The 17,824-nt window shown below is 32.6% G+C and overlaps 1 protein-coding gene across 1 annotated transcript; it reads left to right on the top strand.

The window, feature by feature from the left end:
* The first annotated feature begins 702 nt into the window (after positions 1–702).
* LOC130805711 (uncharacterized) lies at positions 703–11,552 on the top strand. Its single transcript, XM_057670495.1, has 5 exons — positions 703–1,748; positions 7,850–8,777; positions 8,966–10,256; positions 10,353–10,436; positions 10,836–11,552. The coding sequence occupies exons 1-5, from the start codon at positions 1,115–1,117 to the stop codon at positions 11,412–11,414; spliced, it is 3,516 nt and encodes a 1,171-aa protein (XP_057526478.1). The 5' UTR covers positions 703–1,114; the 3' UTR covers positions 11,415–11,552.
* Positions 11,553–17,824: the final 6,272 nt, after the last annotated feature.

A 17,824-nucleotide genomic window follows, 5' to 3' on the forward strand; every position in this document is an offset into this window, starting at 1 on the left:
TTTTATGGGCGGAATACACTAAGTATGATGATGACGACGACTCAAAATAATGTATTTTTTAAATCCAAATCGATCACTTTTTCTTTGCTTTGTCTTCAACAATATTATTATATTCTTAAATGGAGTAATACTAGAAGTAAATATTATATTCATTTAGTGACTTTGTGCCATTTGATATTTTGACACTATTCATAGTTCATTGTTAATTTTTATTTTATTCTTAATCTATAAGTTAAAATACAGTCAAGTGAGATTTGTTTGATTCGTCTCAACGCAAGGATTATTAATATCAACTTTTTATAATTTTTAATTATACATCGTTAGAGATGTTAAGACTTCAATATATGTCTTGACAAACGTGCCCAAATAAAATAGGGTAAAGTCCTCGAATTAGAGGGATTATGGATCAATACATCAAAAATCACACCAATCTGTAGCCCTAAGACCTCGTCTTAAATCACAAATTCTTGTGAGAAACGGTTTGTTTGAGAGACCATTTCTAATTGGACAGACCTATCACGAAGGAGTATTTTTTAAAATATTTTAAGTAACCATTAAGAAAACGGTAAATAAATATTAAAGATAATGTAAATAGGTATTAAAAAGACGATAAACAAACATTAATTTTTAATGAGTTAGACTTTAAATACGTGCGTCACATACTGGTCTTAAATTCCACATTCATATCAAACACAATTTTTTCTTCATTCAAAAGGTCAAAGCCGTCCAAAAATCATCAATCTTCTAAAATCCTTCTATCGCCTACTTCATTTTAAGACAAACAAAAAAAAGATTCTTCCTCTTTTTCTTCTCTTACTCGATCTATTTCTCGTCGGTATTTCCCGGTCACTGGAGGCTCCATTCGCGGCGAATTCGGCTCCCATGTTTCTTCAATTCGCTGAATGCTGCGTTTTTGGTGTTGTATTTTCGAAAATTAGGGTTTCAGTCATCTACAGAAATCGAGTTTCAGATTTTGTAAATTGATTCAGCTAGAGGCATTTGAAGGTTTTTGTAATGTATACTAATGCGGTTTGATTGTTAGTTGTATATTCTTGATTTGAAAAGAAAAAAAATTGGGTTTGTGAAAGAAATTTTGATTTAGGGTTTTGTGAAAATGCCAAGGAGTTCGCGGCATAAATCCAGCAAGCATAGTTCACGAGAAGCTAGAGATTACTCTGATTCGGAGAAAGATTCCCGATTGAAAGAGAAGAAATTCAGGGATGATGGTGGAAGTAATAGTAATAGGCATTTGAAGGAACCTACTTCGGGTGAGAAGCGAAAGACTGATTCGCAATCAGTGGATATTAGCAAAGATTTGAGTGGTGGTGGCGATATTGTAATTGTTGATTATGTTGATGAATATGTTTCTTTTTCGTCATCCAAGAAGCAGAAGGAAAAGGAGGATGATGATAGGTGGACTGGAGGCGATAATGATAACAACCATAGTTTGTCTAAGAATGAATCCAAAAGTGATACGAAGAGGTCGACTCGACGATTGGAAAGTTTAATTGATGGGGAAGAAGGGAAGAGAAGTGGGATTAAGGTGGAATCCAGACTTCACAGGTCTGAGAGGAAAGAGAGGGGCGCAAAAGATGGGGATTTGGAGCGCGATAGAAAGACGAGCAATGGTGAGAGATTGGTTGATGGTATTACAGGAAATGTTGTGCATCTTGGTGGGAATGAAGAAGGGAATAGAAAACAGGGCTATGGAGAGGAACGTGGAGTAAAACATGGTATTAGTAATACTGGTAAGGTAACTTGTTTTAGTGCTCATTACTAGTGTTTTACAGTTATTAATGGTTTTCTGTCAACATTGTGCTGTGTAATGCTATGATTAGTATATAGAGAATACTACATGATTGCCTATATGTGTAATTAGTTTTCCATAGTTTATGTTTGATATATAGGAGGGGTTCCAGTGGGTTACTTGGTGTTTTATTTGGTTGTCGGAATAGTTTTAAACTTATTGCTTGATGTCTGAATTTAGGGTTTCTGAGAGATCCACTTTTTTTTTATTTTTTTAATGTTTGGATATTTGATTGAGTAGAGAGGAAACCAATTACTATTAATGATGGATAATAAGGAACAAAAAAGGTAGCGAGCTCCCTTGTTCCCTTCCCCCTAACTTTTGCTTGCTTTACACACCATAAGCAATTGCAAACATTATATATTTGACTTTTTTCTGGTTCACATTTCATTGACAATTGTTAAACAATTGTACTCAAAACTTTATTTTCTAGTACATAAGCACTTGGGCTAAATAAATACAATAGTTGAACCTTTTATCTTACAAGAACTCAAGATTTGGAAGATAAGGCCATTTGTAGGTTGGGCATCTGTAGGACAAGGCAGCTAAGGCTCTTCAATCTTATTTCTTTGGGTTGGGGGATGGATATAGAGATGTAATGGGGACAGGGACAGGGACAAGGCAGGGATGGGGATAAGGATATTTGGCTCAAAATTTCAATGTTTGTCGGAGTTGAGAGGCCAAGGAACATTGGGATGGATTGTGTTCCTTACTGTTCTGTTTTTATTTTGTATGTGAATTCTTGTATTTTGGCATGGGACATCAAGACATTTTAGAATGTCATGCTCTATCACATGCTAGATGCATTTATGTAACTAGGTAGTGGTTTGATTTTTTCATATTCTCATTCAAGACGGTTTCATTATGAGACAATTCTGAATTGGGCTAAATAGTCCAATTACATTAATTAAAACATTTGCTTTGGATTTTAAAATACTCATTTTTTTAAAATTTGGTCTCGTTGTACGGGCCTATTGCATACAAAATTTGCTCTTGGGTTTTTCATATTTAGCTTTATCACAATCCATGTCAAAAGTTCTTTGGTGTTGCTGGAGTGACTGGGCATTTGTTGATGTTTTAATGAAGTTTATGTTTGATTATCCTGTTATCCATATGTAATAATAGTAGTTATTAGTTACCATATGATGTGAAATAACTTGAGGATACTAAAATGTCTTCTCTATTCGTCATGGATACAAATCCTGCTTTCGATTTAGAACTTTTACCTTGCTGTATATTTATTGATTTGGATGTGTGCATTAGTCTTATGTTTTCATTGGTGACTTAATCTATTTCAAATGCTCTCCTTTTCTTTTTTCACCTTTTATTTTGGTGTTGCAATGGAAATCAACTCCTTGGCTCTCAGCATGATTACCATCTTGATGATAATTTGTTAGCATGCTATGCATCTTGGGACTTATTGTTCGTCTAGACATTAGAGGTTCTTCTAAATTAGTACTAAATGATGGTGTTAGGTAGAGATTTGCCGATGATCAATTTATACTTTAAAGAGGAGGCGGTTTTTATCCATCTGTTGGTAATTCTGTATGTGGGGGAAAAGGGGGTTGAAATCAATGCTGGCACTTCTTGATATATAATGTTTTGTTACACAATTCACAAGCCTTCTTTTTGTACTCCCCATTTCAAGAACTTTTTGTATTGATATGGTATTTTTACGGTATGAGTTGAACAGGGTCTTCACTCCTTTTCTTTTCCTATACATCTTTTTGTTGTAGTTTTGTTGGAGATGTTTGTGACCAATTATGTTCCTTGAATGTTTAGTATCATAAGATTTTTGCATTTTTTATTTGATATGATAGAGAAGCCGAGTGTCTATCTACTAAAGGTTTTATTAGTTTTGTTGTTTTATAAAAAAATACATTTCATCTTTTATAAGTCATGAAAATATTATCCAGTAAATTTCTTAGCAAGAGGTTTTATGGCTATATTATTTCTTGGTTAATTTTACATTTTGATAAATATGCGATTGTATATAGGAAAAATTGTCAGAAAGTACTTCATCATTTTTTTTCCAAATACCTAATAAAAACAGTTTTGCCAAAAAAATGCCTAACAATTTTTTTTCTTTTTCAAAGAGTACCAAGTAACCTTTTTCTTCAGTTGACTGTCAAGTATAAGGTTGATTGGTCACATGAAGTGCACGTGACTACTTAATAACTCTCTATTACCTCACTCATCTTAAATTTTCTTTCCAATTCAATTTTCTCACTTGTTTTCTTCCTCTACATTCACTTCAAAACCGAAAATTCTACCATTAAAATTGAAAATTCTCACAAGTGACAAGCTTTCAGAAGCTATGGTGGAGGGTCTTAAGGCAACACAAAGAAGAAAAAGGCCATCATCTCAACTCTTCTAATTCCTCAACCCATAAAAATCCCACAAAAACAAAAACACCACAAACTCATCTTTTCTTACCGACATCAATCGAAAAAGAACAAGCAAAAATGGGGAAAGATTTGAGTGATGAACAAGTAAGTTCAATGAGAGAAGCATTTACGCAGCTGAGAGAAGCATTTAAACATAATACGAAAAGTAATGTAATTAGGCATTGTAATGAAATTTTTTGCATAATTTGAATCAATTCCCAACATGTTTCAAACTCAAAAACTTACCCAAAATATCAATCAAGGAATTGTAAGTTTTCAGTTGTGATGAAAACCACAATTAGTTTCGACCTAGTTGAAAAAATCAAATGCTTTATAATCATTGTTGTAAGATGAGAGTGTTTGAACATACAACGATGAAATCTAGACTTTTGGTCGCAAATGGGTTGTTAGAAAGAGGTTGTTCAAAGATGGAAAATGTTGGGTTTGCGGAAATTTGATGAAAAGAGAGGAATTTGATAAGATTGTAGGGATGGAATGAATCAAGGGTATAGCAGAGTGTTGGAATTACGAGAATGAATTGCAGAGAAGACGAATCTTTTCATTATTTTTTCAGGTAATCTGAGAGTGAGTTGAGAAACAGTGCTGTTGTTCTAGTCTAGGTTAACTTAACTTCTAATGGTCGAAGAAGATGAGTGAGGAAAATTTTGATCTTTTAGCAAGTGGGTATTTCTTAGTTTGATGAACATTAACAAATTGATTGATTCTAGAATTTCCAATTTAGAGTAAAAAGTAGAGGAAGAAGACGAGTGAGGAAATTGAATTGGAAAAGAAATTGAAGATGAGGAAGAAGAATTTTCGATTTTGACCAGTCAACCCTTATATTTGACGGTCAATTGAAGGAAAACGTTACTTGGTACTCTTTGAAAAAGAAATAATTTTGTTAGATATTTTTTGACAAATTTTTTCTATTAGGTACTCTCTAGAAATTTTTTTGTTTTATCAGGTACTTTCTGACAATTTTCCCTTGTATATAAAAGTGTTAAAGTCGGTCTAAACCATGAAGCATCACTTGGAATAACCTAAAATGGTCACTTGAGAATGGTCATGATTGCGGTAACGGACATAGTGATTCAGTAATGGGGATGATATTCGTGTTATACCACCAAATATCGGTCTAGACCATGAAATATCGCTTAGAACAGCCTAAAAGTTGAGTTTTACAATGGGAACACTTACACCAGTTTGATAAATTTGAAATTATTACGATCCAACCGATATGATACGAAGCGGCCTTGTTTTTGCTCTATGTTGTATATGGTAGTCTATATAATGGTTTGCCTTTTGCTTAAACTAACTATCTTTAAAATTCGCTAATCTTGGCCATTTACAATTCAATATTGGTCGATGGTGATTGTGTTTGGGACATATTTAACTAGTTGATAAAGCTTAAAATTTCAGCAATGTTGCAAATTGGATGCTGGTATCTGTAGTTATTACTTCCTCCGTTACCCAATACTTGCTATATTTCTTTTTGTGCGTAATCAATGTATATTTGTATATTAAATAACTTTATTTTGACTAAACGAATAATAATGAAAATTACATATTAAAAAACTAGGTTTTAAGAAGATTAAAACATGACTATATTATTTCTTATACATGAGCCGGAAGTACCGAAACAATAGTGGAGATGAATAGTTTTACTATTCAAATGTAGCGGGTATAATGGAACGGAGGAAGTATTAACTTGTGGCCTATTTCTACGCATTAGAAAATTTTTGATTTTGAATTTATTCCGATAACATATTTGTCATCTTAATTTTCTCTGTAAGTTCTTAGTGCTGCTTTCTGTTTTGTTGAAGTGGGTACTCCTTCTGTTGCCTTAATATGTCCCATTTACTTCTGCACGCTTGTCATTGTACTAATTCAATCCTTAATATTTTTACTGTGCATGATTAAAAATTATAAAGAGTTGATAGTAAACTTTACTTTGAGACGAATCTTTTAATGCTTACTTTAAGAATAAAATACAAACAAAAGGTGATTGATAAATAGTGCAAAATTATAGATGGGACATATAAGGTGATTGAGAGGGAGTATAATTTTTCAATGTACTATTTCTCTTTTCTTTAATGACTACTATTGACTTTTACACTATTCACAAGTCTTGTTTTGACCTTTGTTAGGAAACTTTTTTTAACAAAACATAGTTTATATTATGAAAAACTGAGAATCGATTCTCAATAAAACCATCAATGAAACTTGATTCTGTATTTTTTTTTGTAAGCTGCAAAGATTTTCTACACTAGTTATCTGTATGCTCGACTTAGGAAGTTGAAGTATGTTATATTATGGTACTATTGACTCTTTACAACTACTGATTTTTGTAAGTACAAATACTATTGTTTTTAAAGTTCTACTCTCTAGCTCGATAAGTGTCTTATGCTATTTAACAAATATCTTAGCGTCTATTTTCAATTTAAGTTATGTCAAGTTTGTCAATTTTTTCCAATGTCCGTATTTCTTTTGGGAATAAGAGACCAACTGAAAACGAGGTTTGGTTAATTCTGCTAATTAGTGTTAATTTACGTTGTATTTTTAGTATTAAATTAGGTTGTCTTTGGAAAATATTTCATTTCTTATTGTAGATTTCTGTTTTAAAATTATGAATGAAAGAATTTTAGAATAATAAGGTTTGAGAAGTATTTTTCAAATTTTCAATTTTAACTGTTTTTAAAACAATGGTGGAATTGACTCAAATAGAAATTTTAACGTTTTTTGATTTTCCAAACATTGAATTAAAGTCAAATAAAATCATCATTTCTATACATAACATTAGATTAATTTATATGTTTTGGAATGACAAAATGGACAGAATTATGAGGAACCATAATTAAGCTGAGAGGTTTATTTAAATTATTGTCTGCTCCTCTTGGACATGGACAATATAACATAATTAACTTGCTAATTCACTTGAATTTGGGACTTGCTTAAAATTGTTAAAAATAGCCCAAAACCGACTAAAGTTTGTTTTTTTGCTTCGTGATTCGTGAGAAGATTAGCGAATCATGTGACAATGGACATTGATGTTTAAATTAGTTATCATCTTAAAAGGAGGCTTTTTATGCTCCGTTGAAAGATATGATGGGGTTAATACCTATGGCAATTAAAAATAAGAATGGGGCACAAAGTAACTTCTATTTTATCGATTTCTGCTGCCCGACGATATTGATTTTTTTTATTATATTACCTAGGATAGGGTTCATACTGCTGGTCACCAGATATATTTGTTGTGTATAATTTTGTGCATTGTTTTGACCCTCAAAGCTTTTAATCTAATTGCATGGATTTTACGTGAGTTTATTTCTGAGTGTTTGTTCTTGCATACACTGTTTTCCTTGCCTGACTGTTGATTTTGCTGTTATTGTATGTTTGAGTGTTACTTAGTACTGACTACTGAGCATGCTTGAAAATTTGATTATCTGCTGTGGTAAGCATAGGATCTCTATTTTTTTTTTGATGTTTTAACGTTTAATTTTTGATTGATAAAAGACAAACTTTGTAATTCCACTGTTCTAATCTAGGTTGCTGTGTTTCCTTGTTTTAAGTATCAATACTTGAGGGATCTTGGGGAGGAATATTGGTTGCTGCTTCTTTATTGTGAAGTAAAAATTTTCTCTTTATTTTGTTTCAGACTACAATATACTAGATGTGGGTTGTAACCATGAAGCAGAGAAAGAATTTGATCGACGAGTCAAAAGGAGAAGAGATGGCTCTGGTGACGCAGACAAGCATCAGGATAGTTCTCGAGATTTTAATGATAAAAGATTTTCTTCAAATGATGATCTTTCCAGATCAGGCAAGTATAAGGAGCATACTCATAAGGACGGGAGAGTTCAAGATAGATACCAAGACGATGCGGACAAGGAAAAAGATGAAAAACAAAGTGACGTTCGAGCTACAAGAGAGTATGCAAGTGCAAGGTCAGAGGATCAGCATATGAGGAATGAGAATAAGGATTTGGATGTATCTCACAAGAACCCGAAGTCTCGTGTTAATGAATATGGTGATCCAGAACGACATCGGAACCGTGATCGAGACCGTGAGAGGGGTAAGGATCGTGATCGTTCCCGTCATGACTGTGACCATGACCATGACCATGACCGTGACTGTGAGTGTGACAGAGAGCTTGATGAACAGGATCGTGACCTTGATCGTGAAAGGGATCGAGACCGAGTACTTGAAAGGGGTCACGAGCGAGATCGTGAACTTGATCGGGAGAGAGAACGTGGTCGTGATCGGTACCATCGTGAACGTGACAGAGAGCGGATTCGTGATCGTGATCACAACCATGACCGCTGTCGGGATTGGGATAATGAGCACGATCTTGATTATGTCTCTCATGTTGATGACAAAGGTTCTAGGTACAAGGATGATAGAGGAAGGAGAAAGTCTCCAGATGTGTATGAGGATTATTGCGGTGATAAATTTGAAAGAGTTGAGTCAGAAGTTGACAAGGACAGATCTTTATCACGGAAAGCTCATGTAGACAGCGTAAAAAGCAGCAGCCGTCACAGAGCCTCACCTAGCTCCAGGACTCATGTTAGTGCAGAGAAATACAGGTAGTTCTTCCCAGCTGGTTGGGTTTTTTAAAAATCTAATTATAATTACTGTGAATCTGGAATAGTTATATTTTGCCTTGTTAGTTCGGGTTATATTTTTTTACTCCTTGGTTTTAACTATCTGAAATTGATACATATAAGTGTTGTGGTGTTTTGAGTCACTTATCAATTTTCTTTTATGTTTGTAGAGGTGGTATTCAAGATGAGACCAAGTATGGTAATTCTTTGAGAGATGGCACTACAAATGAGACACTCGATAAAGTTCCTAAGCAACGATCAGGGGAGAAGCGCACCAAATTTGATGAGAATCACATTGGAGAGTCATCTGAAAGATCTCCGAGGATAAAGGCATCACCTAGAGGTCTGAAGGAAAGATCTCCATCAGCTAGTGTTGATCGCCGATTTCAAAATAGAGCTTCCAGGAGAAGGAGCCTTGATGTTGATGAGGCCGAGAGGAGTAGTGTTTCAAATGACATAAGAGATGCCTCTGTTAATGTGGATAGACAGGGGAGAGAATTTGCTGCAAAGAAACTTGCTGTAGACGAGTATCCTCCTGCTGAATCTCCATTTCGACATAAACCCAGTCAGGGTAATATTTCATCGCATGTCTCTGGTTCAACTAGGTTCAGAAGTGGTGCTGACAGCCCGTCTTTCACGGGATCATTCGGAGACGACACTAGAAGTCACTCAGGAAGCCGTTACAGGAGAAGTGTTGATCCTCATTTAGGAAGAGGACCTGGGCCAGCTTGGAATGGTGGTCCTAACTGGCCTTCACCATTACCTAATGGCTTCATGCCGTTCCCACCTCCTGGGCCGCATCATGGGGGTTTTCCATCGATGATTTCTCAGTTTCCTCCCCTTATTGGTGTTAGACCACCTTTGGACATGAATTATCCCGGAATGCCTTATCATATGCCTGATGGGGATCGATTTCCTGGTCATGTACGACCTATGGGTTGGCAGAACATGGTGGACGGACCAGTTCCTCCTCATTTTCATAGATGGGATAGTAATGGCGTCTCGAGGGATGAATCTGTCATGTATGGGCCTGGGCATCTAACGAATGCTCAAAGAAGAGACATGAGTGCAGATTTATGGAAACCAAATGGTGATGTGAATATGGATGTTCCATCTGTATCTCAGAAAGATGGTCGTATGTTTAAATCATTTATGGATGAAGCTTCAACTGCACAGGCTGCGTCAAGGTCTCTTGTTGAAAATAGTTGCCTAGATGGGACAAGTTTGAAGATGAGTACTTCAAGTGGCCCATCTTCGTTGAAGGAAATTTTCGTAACTTCAGCAACTGAGAAGACTCCTGAATCTTCTAGTATTGATGATACTTCAAACTTAGTGGGTTCATATCTTTCTAAGCTTGATATTTCAATGGATATGATTGATCCAGAATTGTATGATGACTTTATTAACATTGCTGTTAAGGGACAGTCTGAATCTTTTGAAGTGGAAGTTGAATGTTTGGAGGTATTGAATCTTCTTGAGCTTTGTTTTTCTTTCTCGTGTCTTTGACAAAAATTCAATTGAACATAGTTCTTAAAAGTTATTGTGTCTGATCAACAGGAGAATCCAGTTGCTCAATTAGAGATTGCTGATCTGACTAGGGGTTTAGCAATTTTCCCTTCAGTTAAAGATTCCATATTTCAGGTTTGTCTTCTTTAAAGATGCAATGCAACCTTTTAGAGCTCATGCTACTTCTATTTTAACAATGGAAGATTTGAAAATTTGTGTTTTCATATAATAATTGTCAACAATTTAATGACATTAGAGTAATAAAGTATTGTTGTTGATCACAAAGTGACGTGATCCATAATTTGAGTTCAGTTCTGTATTCCTGACTCTAAACATCCAAACCATAAGTGAGAGCCATTTAATGGGATTAAGTTAATGAAATATTGATGGTGTGTATTAGTCTATTAGCTGCTTATGTAGGACAGGTGTATTTTATGTTTATATGAATTTTTTTCTGATTAGGATCTTCAAAATTTGGATCGATGAGCACTTAAGTTTACTGGGTGTTTTCTAATGTTGACAACTTGTTTGCAGAAAGCTATGGATTTATACAAGTCAGAGAGCAGTAAAAGAATGTCATTTGTGAAACCTATTGGGGAGAACTTGTACAGTCACTCAGAAGTGGAACAAAAAGTAGAAGAAACTTCGGTTGTTAAAGAGGAAGTACACAGTCCAGTCAATTTTAGTGTCGAAAAGACAGAGCCAACTCTAGCAGTCCATGAAGTTTCCTCCATCGCACCCGTGACAAAACTGAAAGAAACTGCTCCCATCAATAGCCATGAGGCACTGCATGGTGGAACTTTGCAGATTACTGAGTTGGCCATTGGTGTCGAGAATCATGAAGAAAAACTCAGTCTGACACCGGATAAAACAAACGAAAATGTCGACCTTGAGTCTGTCATCAAATCAACTGTGGTCGAGGTCGAGATCAGTAATGATGGTAAGTGCGGCATTGCTGAGTCTGCTTCCGACAAGCCGCTGGATGGTGCAAGTGATCCTTCAGTTTTGTCCGATGATTCTGTTGATGTTTGTGATACTTTGAATTTAGTGTCTAATGAGTCGGATTCGGTTAATTTGAGTCGGATACATCATGCTCCTCAAACTACATATTGAAACATTCATTTTGCTATATTTTAATTTTTTGCGCTTTATTCTGAGCAAAATTTTCAAGTTCATCCATCTTTTTCATATTTCTCTTCACCAAGAGAATGTTATCAAAGCAATAAAATGAAAATGCAGCTGTTTACTCATTTTCTTATGCTTTTATTCTATTCATTTGTAATCGTTGTTTTAATAGATTACTCTTTCGTCTCAATTAGACATGTGCAACGGGCTGGACTTCCGGATCCAACCCTTTGTTTTACGGGTTGACCTGTGTCGGGCCCTAAACGGGTTGGATTTTTACCGGAGCCTACTTTACAGAAAATGGAGTGGGTCGGGCCATAACAGGTTGGATTTTTACCGAAGCCTACTTTATAGTAAATGGAGCAGGTTGCAAAAGGACTTTACACGGGTTCTAAACGGGCCTTTACGTTTTAAAATTCTGTTCATGGTTGAATGATATAGAAAGTGATTCTTGATGAATTTTCGATGTTCTTGGTAATATTCTGCAGTGCAGAGCAATGTTAGGTGTTTGATATTGAATTGATTGACGTCTATTGTGCAATTCTACATTCAAGAATGTTTCTTGAGATTTGGTTATAAAACATAACATTACATTACCTTCAGCTACTGCTTTTGCTTTACTCTCAAATTCTCAAACAAAGTAGCAATTATAAAATCAACTTCTATTTTTCAGATTCGAATAATACAAGGAGGAAATTATAATTAGTCATTACCTGATCACTACAATAAACCACAGGTTATTACAGTCCTAAATTTATTTAATTTAATTAAACAGTGAATCATATTAAGAAAGTCATGTGCTATCTATTATTATTTATTATCAACACTTTCACTTCAAAAAAGGTAAATGATTCACTTTAATACTATTAATTATGTAAATTAAGGGTAAAAAAAATAAAAAAGATATTGAATATAAGAGAGATGAGAAGATTACAACGTAAGTAGAATTTTAAGTGTGAGATGAAAAATAGTCCATTTAGAGGAAGAGATTTCAGGTTTGGAATTATTGGAAGAAAATGAAGTTAATTCGTTAATGGAGGATGAAGTTGGATTTTATGTTTTGCAAATTGTTAATGAACTCGCCTTTAAGTAATTTTCTTTTATTATATTTTATTATAAAAAGAAAATGTGTTTATCCGTAACCGCCTTTGACTAATATTGTTAATGGACTAGACAATGTGTTTGTTTAACAGTAACCACTAGAGATGGCAATTCAGTTCGAATTCAACCCTAGTCCGACTCAATCCGAGGAAAATAATTCGATCGAATTCGAGGAAAAGGTTATTCGACTCCAACTCCGACTTCATGATCCGAATCCGAGTTAGAGACGGACCGGAGTTGGACCTTATTAAAAATCAGACACTCCGACCCGACTCCGACCCTGAAAATTTGTTTCCTTTAGAACTCTAGACGTGACTAATTCAAGCTCTCTCTCATACTAATTGTAATTTTCGATTTTGAAAAACTACTTGGTATTTTTATTTAGATCAATCAATCAAAATATGACAAATCAGATCAACAGAAATAAAATACGCCAAATCAAAATGCGAGAAAATTTTGTTAAATTGTAGTATTAGGAATATTTCTCATGTTAAACTTGAATTCAAAGTACATATTTTTTTGTTAAATTGTATTTGAAAAATATATTTTGTTAACTTCGTATGCTTTAAATCATTAGTACAATATTACAACGATAAAGTTTGATAATAATCCAACTCCGTATCCGACTCTGTTGGAGGTCTGAGAGTCTGAGTCGGGACAAACTTGGAGTATGCATAACCCGACTCCGAGTGAAAGTGGACTGAAAAAAAAAGTTCGACCAAAATCTGGAGCAAAGTTAGAGTATGTATAATCCAAGCCGAGTAACCATACTCAATCATAGCAACTAATTCTAATGAAATATATTAAAAAATAAATAAAATTCATTCCAAATATTTTGAAGGATGTTAATATCTGAATCAAACTTCTAAAATTCATGATCAAGGTCCCAAGAAGATGTTAAACGTCAAACTATAGTTTTATTACTAGTATCAAACGAGATAAAAAAGTTGTAGTCAACAAGTGAAATAAAAAGATAAAACACGTATGAAAATTAAAATTAATTAATAAATAAAATGACAAAGACTAACCATTATTTACAACTTTAAATTTAGCGGTGTATTAATACACATTAATAATTTTCTTAAAATTTTAAGTCTAAAAGCAAGTAAGTGTATACCAAATCAAAGATAACTAAACTATCATCAACTAATATTTAGACTCCCTAATTTATAAAATTCATTACATTCAAGTACCTTGCATGTGTCTGTAACCACTCTTCCAAAAGACAAAATTGAAAAATAAAAGTGGACAAAACCGGAAAACTAAAAATTAAATCATTTCACTTTAAAGATATCAATTTTTACATTAAAGTGATTAATTTTAACTTAAAGTAAATCTTAAATAGATCAATTAAAATAAATAGTTTTAATTTTGACCTAAAAGTGATCAATTCAGCTAATTACAAGTTTATGACCTTAAATGGATCAATTATTTTAAAGTCTTCAATTTCTATGATAAAGTGATCAATTCAAACTTCAAAGTGATCACTTATACGTAAAATGATCATTTAAATGATTATTATAACATATAAGGCAAAATCAATTTTAATCTTAAAGGTATCAACTAAGACTTTAAACTGATCAATTACTGATCGCGTATAGAATAAAAACTATAATTTAACTAATTGAGCTATTGGTCTTAATATGAAACGGTCACTCCCAATACATGCCGCAATTTATATACTACTAACGGTCCATTTGGTAGGTGGTAATAGGAATGAAAACTAGTCTAATTTTGGTTAAAAACTCTCTTGGCTACCCTCATGATCTTGCTAGCTTGTTCAACTCTAATTATTTCATTTTTTATCATAAAATACACTCCAATATATTACCATTGGGAGAGGTGGTATTAAGTGGTAATAGAAATTTATAACAAAAAAAACTTTTTTGTGATCAAAGATTCATCAACATGGAAATGACAAGGAACTTTTGATGAAATTTTACACTATAAGTCATTTCCATTACCATTATTTAATATCACTAAACAAACTAGCCTTAAATGTAAATGTGGATTATCCGATTCATTTTTATGATATTTAATTTTTAATTTTGAATTTTAATAAAAAAATATTGATATTATATTAATTTTTATGATATTCATATATTCATTTTAGTTTTGATTAATTTTTGTGTGGATGATCTATGCTTAAAAATATGTATATAAATTATAAACGTTTGTTAGACTATTTTTCCTTTATATTGGTAAAAATTTCAAATTTAAATGGTTTAAGAATTTGATAAACCTGAATTTAGTTATTTATAAACCTAAATTTGATAAACGTAATACCATTGAAAGAGCCTTTGGGTTATTGAATAAGAGGTGGGCTATATTGAGGAACAATAGTTTTTATGATAAGCAAACACAAGTAAGAATCATAAATGCATGCTTTGTTCTCCATAATTTTGTTAGAGAAGAAAATTTGAATGAGGAGAATTTGTTAAATGAGGTGGACGATGATTTATCAAATGTAGAAGCTTTTGATACAATGGAGGATGAAGGGGAGGATTTCATTTCAACGGCACAAGCCTCACCTCAATGGAACAACTTAAGAGATGAAATGTCACAAAAGATGTTCCCAGAATACCAAGCTCGAAGGGGGCTACTTGATTGTGGTTATTTTTATTCTCTAGTAGTGTAGGTGTGTGAATGTGAATTTAGTACAATGTTTTGTATTCATATGCCAACACTTGTGATTGATTTTAGATAATGAAACCTTTTAAATGTGTTGTTTTGTTTTTGGTAGGTAATGAGCAATAAAAGAAGCTATGTGTCTTGGAATAAGCAGATGGATGACATTCTTACTCGAGTTTTGTTAGAACAAATCAACAACAAGGAAAAAGGAGATGGAGATTTTAAGCCTCAAGCTTACCAAGCTGTTGTTGATGAGTTAAAGAGAGAGTTAGGCATTGCACTTAACGTGGATCATGTGAGAAACCGAACTAAGTCTTGGAAGAAACACTATGGCTGCATCACGGACATCAAGACTTATACAAAATTTAAGTGGTATGATGAAAAAAAATGATCGTAATCACAATGGAAGATCTACCTCAATGGACAGAATATATTAAGGTATGTATGGCTGAGTTTCTACTTGTATATTTCATTGACTAGTATAGATTAGTGAGTACTTCCTGTACCAAAATGAGTGCATGTTTGTAACTGAATTCAAGAAACAACAATATATGTGATAGCATATCTTGTATGAGACCGTCTCACCATGAGACGGGCCCATATAATTAGCCATTTTCTTATTTTTATTAATTATAACATCGTAAGTAATTGTTTTAAGGTTATAAGTAATGACTCTAAGACTATAAAAAGTTATTATTTTAAAATTATAAATGATCACTTTACTGTTATAAGTGATCACTTTAATACAAAAAGTGTATATTGGGCCAGTCTAATAGAGATGGTCTCACCGTGAGACCGTCTGATTTAAGAATTAGTGTATATGTGATCCAAGAAGACAAGGAACGCTTCTTTGAACAAATTAGGTTGTTGTAATTGGATAATACATCTCTCAACGTAACAATCAATGGGATAATTCATGATCATCATCAATTTATCCCCTACATAATTATTGTCCCTCTTTTTTGGAAAACAAATTTTAGAAGCTTCATCACTTGAATTTGATAAAATTCGAAAAAACTCGGCCAACTTCAATAATGTTGCCTTCCTCAAGATTACAACATTTAATAACTTCATTCCAACCTCCATTAATCACATACGAGTTTTTATAAATTGTAAATGTAAGGTTTTTATTTCAAAATTCTCATTAGATAGAATCACTAAGGTTTTTATTTCAAAATTCTCATTAGATAGAATCACCGCATAAATTGGATCCTTAATTTTTATTATCTATTTTAAAACCCAATTCCATAACACAACAATAGTTATTATTATTATTATTATTATTATTATTATTATTATTATTATTATTATTATTGTCAATTTCCTTTCTATGGCCAAACTGTTGAGACTAATGCTTAGACATTGTTGTACAACATCATATTAAATCGATGCGTACACACAAAAAGAAAATACGGAATTGTTTGTTGTTTCTACATCCGTCTGACGCTGTTTGTACTTTCTCCTTGATGTGCTTGCACTTCTACATTACTACAATAATTATAAACGAACTAATTCAACTAAAAACTTAAGTTGATGATGAGAACCGACAATCTATCATTGTAGAATTTTACATTCAATTGGTCATGGTGGATAGAGATAAGCTTGAGTGCATAATCAGGTGGTTAGATGTAGGCATGAACGTCGATTATCAGGGGCACAACAGGCTAGGACCCCAATTTTTAGGGTTTAAAAAATACTTTTTTCATATACAAGGTTGATATTAACTTGGATTTAATGTAGGTATAATTTATATTTTTTGTTATGTAATGAGTGTCAAGGAACCAACTCAACCAAAAGCTTAATCTGATGGTTGAGGCCCAAAATACGTTATATACTCTAACAATGAGTTACTAAACTTTTTTGCTTTTATAAAATAGTTAAAAATAAAAAAATACAAAATAAAAGGAGTATGATATATTTTTGGAAGAGTTTTTTGCTTTTATATGCATACAAGATTTTTATTCAACTCTTTAAAAAAAAAAAAAGAAATTGAATATATATTGAATATAAGAGAGATTAGAATATTACCATCGTAATTAAGAGGAAGAGTCCGTTTGGAAGAAGATAAAGTCAAATTTTTAATGGAGGATGAATTTAGACTTTGAGTTTTCATGGTTACACTAAAATGAGAGTGATTTTTCTTTTCAAAAAAAAAAAAAAGAAGAAAAAGAAGTGGAAATAATTTTGCAATTGTTGTTTGTTATTGGAGACTACCATTTATATACGCGTAGGGGCGTATTAACCGTTTCCGTATTTATTTGGTTTTTATCTTTTATTTTATTTTTATTTTATATCTTAAAAATTTTAATAGACTTTAACTTATTTTTTCTCAAAAATTTCCTCTTCCACTTTTTTCTCTCCCTTAACTTTAACGTTATATATATATATATATATATATATATATATATATATATATATATATATATATATATATATATATATATATATATATATACATATATATATATATACATATATATATATATATACATATATATATATACATATATATATATATACATATATATATATACATATATATATATACATATATATATATATATATACATATATATATATATATACATATATATATATATATATATATATATATATATATATATATATATATATATATAATTGTTAAAAATGATTAAATTTGAATT

Source organism: Amaranthus tricolor, chromosome 2 (genome assembly GCF_026212465.1).
Source record: "Amaranthus tricolor cultivar Red isolate AtriRed21 chromosome 2, ASM2621246v1, whole genome shotgun sequence".
Classification (NCBI taxonomy): Eukaryota; Viridiplantae; Streptophyta; class Magnoliopsida; order Caryophyllales; family Amaranthaceae; genus Amaranthus; species Amaranthus tricolor.

Bases quoted from the DNA above. Each gene is read 5' to 3' on its own strand.
- LOC130805711 (XM_057670495.1), top strand. From the start codon at position 1,115: ATGCCAAGGAGTTCGCGGCATAAATCCAGCAAGCATAGTTCACGAGAA. The intron at 8,778-8,965 runs GTAGTTCTTCCC...TTATGTTTGTAG, and splicing joins GTTAGTGCAGAGAAATACAG to AGGTGGTATTCAAGATGAGA. The intron at 10,437-10,835 runs GTTTGTCTTCTT...ACTTGTTTGCAG, and splicing joins TTAAAGATTCCATATTTCAG to AAAGCTATGGATTTATACAA.